The 9,922-nt window shown below is 43.6% G+C and overlaps 1 protein-coding gene across 1 annotated transcript in view; it reads right to left on the bottom strand.

Annotated features, from left to right (window-relative positions):
* Positions 1–9,922, bottom strand: part of LOC101851206 (sodium- and chloride-dependent glycine transporter 1) — a gene marked incomplete in the record, with an annotated part of 36,108 nt that overhangs the window by 4,569 nt on the left and 21,617 nt on the right. The window contains 3 exon segments of the mRNA XM_013085007.1: positions 184–296; positions 1,440–1,564; positions 4,428–4,531. Coding sequence (XP_012940461.1) covers positions 184–296; positions 1,440–1,564; positions 4,428–4,531 — 342 coding nt within the window.

The raw sequence follows: 9,922 nt of genomic DNA, 5'->3' as shown, positions 1-9,922 counted from the left end.
CCCAAAAAAAAGAAAAAAATTGCCCAACCGCCAGAAAAATACCAATTTGTTTGCTTTCATAAAAAAAAAAATGAGCACCTGATTTCACCACGGTGCCTCACATATAACGAGAACAACGCCACCGGGGCTCCGAACATTTCGAACGGATAGGCTACCACACACACACACACACCACCAATGTACCTGTGAGTCAAGTCCCAGTGTGAGCAGCATGAGGAAGAAGAGGATGGCCCACATGGTGGTAGGTGGGAGGCTGGACACAGCCTCTGGGTACACCTCAAACGCCAGACCAGCGCCTTGTTAGTTTTTTTGGAGGAAAGAGAAACACAACAACTAACAATGACGGTCGTTTTTTGAGTAAAGAGAAGCACATAGACTAAATAATGGCCATTTTGAGTAAAGAGAAGCACACGGACTCAAATTATCACTTATGAGTAAAGAGAACACAGAGATATGACAATGGTCATTTTTGAGTAAAGAGAACACATAGATATAATGAAAATGGTCATTTTTGAGTAAAGAGAAGCACACAGACACAACAATGGTCGTTTTTTGAGTAAAGAGAAGCACACAGACACAATAGTGGTCGTTTTTGAATTAAGGCAATAATGGCCATATCGTGCAGGGAAGAAGCAAAGCAGATGAGACAGAAACCACTGGGGCAAAGTGAAGAAATAGGACCTGCCAATGGCGCCTTCCAACACAAGCGACCAACATAAATTTACGGTAATACGCATGTATCTTTATGGAATAATTTTATTATTACTTTTTTTTGGGGGGCTGGTGGGTTGTTTTTTTTACACTCCCATCGACACAATTTAGATAATTTAGGGGTGGGCTTCTGCTGTCCATGACCACCAGGGCCAACTCAAGCTGAGAAGGACAGAATACAACATCCCAGCAGAAAGACCGAGATACTCGATATTATACATTTTCAGCCCCCCTCGAAATTCGAAACTGGAGTTGCGTGAGACAGCGAAGCAACTAACAGCCACACCACAGACGTCGATCTGTCAGGGAAAAATAGCTCACATATGATTAATAAACATATAATAAGTAGGTTACATATTTACATATAAGTATGTTACATATTTATACGTAGGACGGTTACATTTATGACTATTGTAATATATAAATATATATATATATATATATATATTTATATATATATATATATATATATATATACAGAGAGAGTGAGAGAGTGAGAGAGTGAGAGTGAAAAAATAAAGAAAGTGAGAGTGATAGATAGATAGATAGATAGATAGATAGATAGATAGATAGATAGAGAGAGAGAGAGAGAGAGAGAGAGAGAGAGAGAGAGAGAGGAGGAGGAGGAGGAGGAGGAGGAGGAGGAGGAGGAGGAGGAGGAGGAGGAGGAGGAGGAAGGAAGGAAAACTACCCTGCAACCGTTCTTTCAGACACATGTCGAGACATACCTTCCGTAGCCACGTCCTTTATCTCCAGCCCCAGATCACCGGCCAGCGAACCCAGGAAGGAGAAGATGACGAACCCACCCAACACACAGGTCAGCGAGTCGCCGATAGCGACGATAAGAGAGTCCCTAGCAACGAAAAAAAACCCCAACATCTTCAGGTCTGACAGAGACTCAGTTAAAAAAAAAATGTTATCCGAGTATGCGAACAACAGTCCTGAATTAAATAAGAGTTTTACGGCACTTGCAACAAAACTTGGTAATTTAAGTGCTGAAGGTAAGAGGTGTTACGTACATAAGAGCAACACAGTAAGACATGGACTGGTCTGTGTATAGAGGAACGTGCAACGGCAGCTCGCAACCTTGAAGGCTGGAGGGTTATTACACGTCAACCTCTGGGCTAGAGATGATACCTCCAGGTGTAACTCACACAGAAAAGAAGGAGACGAGACAAAGACGATATATATTTGATAGGACAGGAAGGAGGCGAGGTAAGGACGATAGCTGTTTAATAGGACAGAAGGAGCAAACCACACACGGGCATCCTTCAACCACCCATAAGTGGTGTAGTAAACAGCTGGCCTCTAATGCAAAAGTTTCGGGTCGATTCCTTCGGTGGAATGACGCTGACCATTAACAAAGTCAGGGCCCATTGTACAGGGAGTGAACAACGGTCGAGATCTCCCTGGTACACAAAGCTGACCCCGATTTAGTAACCACCTGGCCAGAGAAGAATTGGCTGAAACAATTGTAGAACAAGGTACACAAGGTGCAGTCAGATTAAAATGTTTGCGAGTGCTCTAAATGAGGCATATTGTAACTGAAAATAGCCAAGACGGATTAAAAAACCCAGAAAAATAATATTCATGCATGATTTCACGGACTTTTTTCCCCTGTAAAACATGTGGTGAAATTGGTTTGACAGACCAAAATACGCGTACATTCTGTGAAAAGATTGTGAAAAAAAGATTGAATTGATAAAGACTTGATATTTTTCGTAATGTTTGTGAATATGCGACCTGCAAAATACCAAGTGTAAAAAAAAGCCATTCAAAGGGCAACAGCTTGGCCGTCTTTGGACCAATTTTAACAAAACTTCAATGAAATAAAGTTTAAATGAGGAGACGTAGTATTTTATCATTATCACCCAGTGCCAGATCTGTGACAGATATCAGCAATCATGGTTCTTCATTCATTCCTTTGCTCGGATGCTGTATAAAAAAGCAACGTTTCCCTGATCTTTCCCTGTTACCCATTAGTTTAGGTTCCCTAAGTATGTTGTTCTGGACCTACCCCTGCCTCGTTTGCCCTCAATTTTGCCAGTGAGAGCTAACTGTCCAAGACCCTTATGTCTATTCAGGTGTCCCAAAAACTGCATTTCTTTTAACATTGAGCGTCCTACGTGGGCTTTATCAAGCACTACCCCATTTGATTTCTTTTCCTTCCACGATACTCTTAGCAGTCTCCCAAGAAACCACATTTTGGTTGCTTCTATTTTATTTTCACTTTCTTTAGTGATTGTCCAGCATTCACAGCCATATAGAAGGGTTGACCAAACATAGCATTTCAGAACGTTCATTTTAGTGTTCATTGAGATGTTTCTATTTTTCAGGATTGGGCTCATTTTATTGAAACTAGCCTTAGCCATTGCAGTTCTCCGTTTTATTTCTGTGGAACATTTGGCATCAGATGTTATCATATATCCTAGATATTTAAACTGTTGGACTTGTTTGATCTTTTGACCTCTGCTAATGAGATTGCAACTAGGATTTGCTGCTTTCTTGGATATTACCATGCATTCTGTTTTCTTTCCATTCAACATTATTTTATAATATGAAAAAAAAGAAAGTCTAATTGTTGAAGAGGAGTATAGCTTTTTTTTCTATCACCTTTTTCTGGAATCTTTCCGCTCAGTCTATTAGTGTCCATTGCAAACTAAGATTGACTTGTTTTTCAGCTGCTTAAAATTCTTTCAGAACGTAACAGACACATTATTATGTCCGACCAGCAGCAGACCAAAGGAAATGTTGCAAATCATTTCGAACCGTCATACACATACCAGAAATACCTATTTAAATATTTCTTTGTATACAGGTTGTTGCCTGTCTTTTAAAGTTTCAGTTAAAGGAAACCTCATTGAAAAATGAGTATGAATTTATAACGAAGTTGTGCCCCACAACAGCATGTCTTCACGCATTGTCGAAAGACCAGAGTGCGCGTCCTCATTGAATTAACTGAGAGAATAACGTACTTTGTGTCTGGTGGGGAGTTACATGCAAACACCGCTAGCAACAGGGGCCAGAAAAGACCTTCTGTTTGTAGGCTTTTTATGATTACTGACGTTGGCAGAAGGATATTAAGTAAAAAGACTCAATAATCCTTCAGGTGCCATGAAAAATCGTGTGTTGGTAGGCTATTTATGTTTCCAGATGTTCGGCTAAAGGATATTAATCAAGTCAAAATGTTCCCAATAATTTGTCAGTTGTCAGGTTTGGAGCAGACCTTGAATATCACAATAGTCCACTTCTTCTTGCTGTCCGTCTTCCTGAACAGCTCACTTTATCCAAGTGTATTATTTTTTGCAAAGTTGCTCTGGCCATCTGGGCATGTGGTTTTCTGTCGTCCTCTGCTCTTCTTTACCTCTATCTTTCCATACACAGCAGCAGCAGTTTTCTAGCCCACTTGGTCTATTTATGTATTCAAAGAATCTCAATTATATATTTATAAGAAGATAAGAAATTCGTCCACGCGGAAACTGAAGCACAGAAGCAGAAATAATATTAAGTTATGTTCTATACATGGCGAAGATGGCGACGCTACTGATGATAGTAGTTGTTGTTGTTATGATGCTGCCGTGCTGAAACTGCTGCTGCCGCTGCTGCAACTGCTGCTGCCGCTGCTGCAACTGCTGCTGCTGCTGCTGCTGCTGCTGCTGCTGCTGATGATGATGATGAAGATGATAATGATCGTTGAAATAGTTTTTACAGCCTACCTTAGAATGTTGTTGTGGAATCTATTATAGCTGGATAGCGTGATCAATCCTCCGCCGGCGATAGACATGGAGAAGAAGATCTGGTTAGCTGCGTCCTTCCAGACCTGGAAAAAACGATTGAGAAGATTACGATTAACAAAAGAACGATTGAACTATTATTTAACCAACCTGCACTTAACTGTAAAGTGCACTTTGGACACAATAGTACGGAGGCGACAAATCTTTAGCAAAGTGAAGCTCGCCAGGCTGTGTTTTAGCGGGTACCGGCGTCCATGGGGTAGCGGCAAGGATCTTAACTGTATAAATTCTTCGGGTAGCGGTTAGCTAGACGCTCCGTTGTCGCACGCAGGAGAAGCAAGTTCGATACCCGAGTAGGGAGAAATGTTTATCGAGTATCTCGATCTTTCTGCTGGGATGTTGTATTCCTCTCAACCCGGGTTGACACAGACAGGTAGGGTTGGCAGCCCGTCTTCTAAATGATCTAAATTGTATTGATGGGGGCATAAAACACCCAGACAATTATAAAAAAGGTTGTGTTTTGACAGAGGGTGTTACAGAATGTTACCACTATTCTCATTGTAGATTTTGAGCCCATTTATTCTGTTTGCATTCATAAACTGTTGAGCATATTGTTAAAAAATGGTGCTGTTTTTAGAGTTGCCTATATTTTCTCACTTAAAGTCATTGGATTTTTGTTTACCAGATTCGGATCACAGCAAGCAGTGCATGTCCACAGCTGCCTAACCCCCCCCCCCTCTTTTTCCCCTTCTCCTCAAGATCCACTTCAAAGTTCATCTACTTAAAGTTCCATTCAGAATCAGGTTGGAGATCTGTCTAGCAGAATCATATAGGGTTTGAGTCTATTTGTTCTCCTCCCCCGCTTCCTCTCCATCACTATTCCAAGTGTATGGGAATTGCTGTTCATTTCCCTAAGGTCAGCCTCTCCTGGACAGATTCCCGAATAGTACATGGACCGAGCACCAATGAGCATAATATATCTACATACTCACGCACACTTGCACGCACGCACGCACGCACGCACGCACACGTACGCACGCACACACGCACGCACGTACGCACGCACGCACACACGCCCGCACGCCCGCCCGCACACACGTACGCACGCACGCACACACGCACGCACATACGCACGCACCTACAGGCACAAACATTTACTCACGACGCTCCCCCTTCCTGTCTATCTGTCTAATCTATGTGTCTGTGTGTCTGCCGCCCCCCCCCCCCACCCCTTCTCCTTTCTCCGTCACACAAATATTTAAAACTTATACACACATTGCACAAACCACCAATAGTTGGGCGGTTTAGCCCAAAAATTTAAAAGGATTTTGCATTATGTGATACAAGCACCAAATTTGGCACAGCGTTCTTTAATACATTGCAAACATTTTTAGATATTGGGCCACTCGGATTTCTCTCTTTATGGCCGCCATATTGGATTTCAAAATGGCAGCCATTTGAAATCTACATTTGCGATTATCTCTGGGTCAAATGCTGCTATTGACTTCATTTTGGTGTCTAAATGTATGTTTTGGGGGGCAAGGAATCTAATGGTAACCATCTGCATAGCGTATTTTTACTAATGGGCCGCCATATTGAATTTCAAAATGGCCGCCATTTGAAATCTACATTTGCGAGTATCTCTGGGTCAAATGCTGCTATTGACTTCATTTTGGTGTCTAAATGTATGTTTTGGGGGGTAAGGAATCCTATGATGCCAATTTCACAATCAAATGCACAATCTAATGCACTAATCTAAATCAAAGACCCAAATCTAAAATTCTAATGCACAAATCTATTCCAATGCACAATTCAATGCACAACCCAATGGCACCAATTTCAACGTAATGTTATCTTTCACACTGTGTTTTATAAAATGATCTAGGAACATAATAGATTGAACACGATACTTTGAAAAGAATGATTATATGAAAGCATGTTGATTGATTGATTGAGTGTGTGTTTTACGGCACTATCGACTCAATTTTGAAAGCATGTTAAGTGGGTGTAAAAGTCTTAAGTCTGTAAATGTCGTAGGTACACTTCTGACATGTTACATGGTCTAATTTCTGAGGCTAGGTGTATACTGACATTCTTCAATGGTCTGGTATCTGAGGCTAGGTAGATATCGGTACTGAAGATACATGTACATAAACAGTGTCATGCTAACAAGTTCAGCACTGCCACAAGTACATGTATGTTGTGGACTCATCTTCCTGTGCAGTCCCTGTCACACACACAGGGGGCAGTCTTCTTGCATTTGCAGAGACTCACACACCATAAATGGCACTTGCAAGAAACCAGCTCAATGCAGCTGTGAGCTGCCTCGGGTAGCCTGGTCCAGTATGGTGTGTACTGTCCTCCAGTCATTGACCAACACTAGTTGTTTTGTAGAGGGAGCTCTGGTGCTGGCAAAAGTATCTGATCCCACACATTTCCACCTCAATACACCCCCATCTTGAAATGTTCCTCTAAAGCTGCCTACGTTGGAGGGATCAGCTGCACATCGTTCTCCCTTGCGAAAAGTTTCCTCCTGGCCGTGTCATTATCCATGCATTTGCTGGTTCCATCATACAACAGGATCACGAACCTTTTGATGATGGACATTGCATCGTTTGGCATGTCATGCGGTGCAGAGGACACCAGCAGCAGCGCCTCAGTGAGTTCTGGCAGTACCGTCCTGACTGCCCACACAGTCTTCTTGCCATATGGGATGAAGATCTTAGGAGCGTACTCTTCAAATATCTTTAATTTAATGCAGCCAGTCTGGGCGATGGCTGCTCCATCAAGAAGTACACAGGTAGTGACAGGAGTCTCTGTCTTGGCGTCGAAGATTTCTTCAAAGCCTGTGATGAGATCATTCTTTGTACAAGTGAAGAGGTTTCCACCAGCAGACAGTGCAAGAGAACATGCCTGTTTCTTGTGACGAAAGAACTCCTCAAGGTTTCCATCCCTCATCTGCCAGCCAATGTACAGGCATGCAACGAGTTCACGGTCATTTTTGACAGAGGCGAACTGTTCCTAACATTTACTCTTGTTTCTTGGAGTGGAAGTGCTGAATACCTTCAGCTTTGTCACGAGGAGTGGGGTCGCCCACGGCCTTTGTTCTGTCCCACAGACACTCTCTGGTGAAAGCCTCGGGCTTCTCTAGTCCAATCCTCTTGGCTTTCAACACGGTCTCCACGGCAGAATGCCCTGAGATGTCCTTTGTGTCCAGTATGCTTAGATCCTGACTCTCCTCCTCGAATGGGTTGCCCATCTCCTTTATAATACTGTCGAGACAGCGAACATCTTTCACAAATGAGGCATTCTCCAGTATTGGTTCCCGTCCTGGAATTCTTCAATCACCCTAGCATTTTCTGGTCTTGCAACCACCCAGCGACGAAGGGCAATAGGGTTGTCAATGAGTCCAACTGCACCACCGTTTCCTTTGATGCAGGCATTATTCTGCTCATGTGCCTGGTCAATCGGGATTAAAGAGAACACCCTCTGTGTTTTCTCAACTGTGAAATGGCCGTCACTGAATTTCCTGGCTACGTCTGGGTGTTTGGTAGTGAGTTCGGCGATGTTCTTCAGGTGCATTGGTATCCACCTAGCATAGTATGTAGGATCTAGCGCGTGGAACTGTCAGAGCATCGAGGTACATCATCAATGATCCCTGCCTGAGAGAACGCACATACACTAGAATCAACAGTTCTTGTTCCAGCACAGCTGCCCAGTAGCAAAACTGGGAGATGTTGTCTCGTCTCTGGCGTCACCAGTCTTCAAACGCGGGAATGTCCTCTGCATCCATGGTTTCTCCCAGACAGTAGTGGTAGTAGGCATGGCGTGGCAGGATGTACACTGCTGCTGCAGTCACTTGATGTACTCTTCTTGTGTGCAAGACATGAGATGCTCGCAGGAATGAGTCTGCTGTCCTTGGTGTCGCAATCTCGGCTTGCACAAGTGCTTGCCACCCAACCACTTTCTTGCAGCGAGTCCCCCAGTGTTTTCAGTACTGCCATCTCTATGTGGAGACCACCAAACATCACCACTATATGGTCTTCACCATAACTCTCTGGACACTTTCACTTTATCTGCTTGGCCAAAGCAAACAGTGGCTGATCCAATGTGGCCACTGGTGTCTGTCCAGGATTCAGGTGTTCTACAGCTTTTTTCACAACGTCCATTGAATGCTTGATCATTGCCACAGTGTGGGCACTTTCCAGGAAGAGTGGAAGCAGTGACGTGGGGCAGATGACTCTAACCTCTTGTGGCTGTCGGCTGGCATGAAATGCAGCCCAAGATGTATTTTCATTGTCCACTGTACTAGTGTTGTCTCCCAGGGCGTGTTTTGCATTGCCTAACCAATGGTATTTTTCATCAGTCTACTGTTTGAAGTCTCTTCTGGTCAATGAGGTAACTCCAGCACCTGGGACAGGCGACGTCTTGATGTTGCTAGTGACAGGGTGTACATCAGTATAATAGTGCGGCAAAGGGGCGACAGTCTTGGACCGTGCATCCCCAGATTCTCCCACAACGAATATGCTCCCATTTACTCCTTCACCAGTGCAAGAAGGATGTGCAAGGGAGATAACGGCACTTTGGAAGGAGTCTTTTGGTGTCGTTGCACTAGGATTGTGATCTATGTTATCTACAGCGGCAATTGTGAACTCTTCGCCACGCACTTTTGGAGGTCAGACCACTTGTTCTCGGTAAAATTGTTGGCAGACATGGTTGCCCATCTCTGCTGAGAGCTGGACCACTCTGTCATAAGAGATACTCTGGCCAAGGTGTGGCAGTCTGTCGTCCAATTCCTTCTTGTGTGTAAGACCATGCAACATCATGCCAATGTATGTTGGAAGTGGGGTCTCCTGTGCAACACTGTGCCTGCCACAGGTGGATGATGTGGTGCCACGTGTTCGCTTGTGTTTTACGCAGTTGAACTTCAGTATCTAGGCTGCAGTAATTGCTGCTGGGTTAGTGTCTGCCATCTGGTCCTTGATGCTGGGTCTCTCTGGGATCATGCTGACTAAAGCAAGCAGCAATGGTTGTAATAGATTCTTCTTGGCATCCTCCAGGGCACACTGTGAAGGGCTTGGCTTCTCCAAACATGTGACGGTGACAGGATAACGACTAATGTAGATCGAGAAGCAGCCATGTAATGTAAAGCAGCCATTTTGAAATCCATTAGTACAAATACGCAATGCAGATTGTTACCATTGTCTTGCTTGACCCCAAAAACATACATTTAGACACCAAAATGAAGTCAATAGCAGCATTTGACCCAGAGATAATCGCAAATGTAGATTTCAAATGGCGGCCATTTTGAAATCCAATATGGCGGCCATTAAGAGAGAAATTCGAGTGGCCCAATATCTGAAAATGGTTTCAATTAATGTACATTTGTGCCAAATTTGGTGCTTGTATCACAAAATGCAGAATAGGTTTGCTAAGCGGCCCCACTACTATCCTCACGAACACACACACACACACAC

The sequence above is a fragment of the Aplysia californica genome, unplaced genomic scaffold, assembly GCF_000002075.1.
Source record: "Aplysia californica isolate F4 #8 unplaced genomic scaffold, AplCal3.0 scaffold00334, whole genome shotgun sequence".
Classification (NCBI taxonomy): Eukaryota; Metazoa; Mollusca; class Gastropoda; order Aplysiida; family Aplysiidae; genus Aplysia; species Aplysia californica.
The sequence above is the reverse complement of the archived record's forward strand: the minus strand, read 5'-3'. Positions and strand labels throughout refer to the sequence as shown.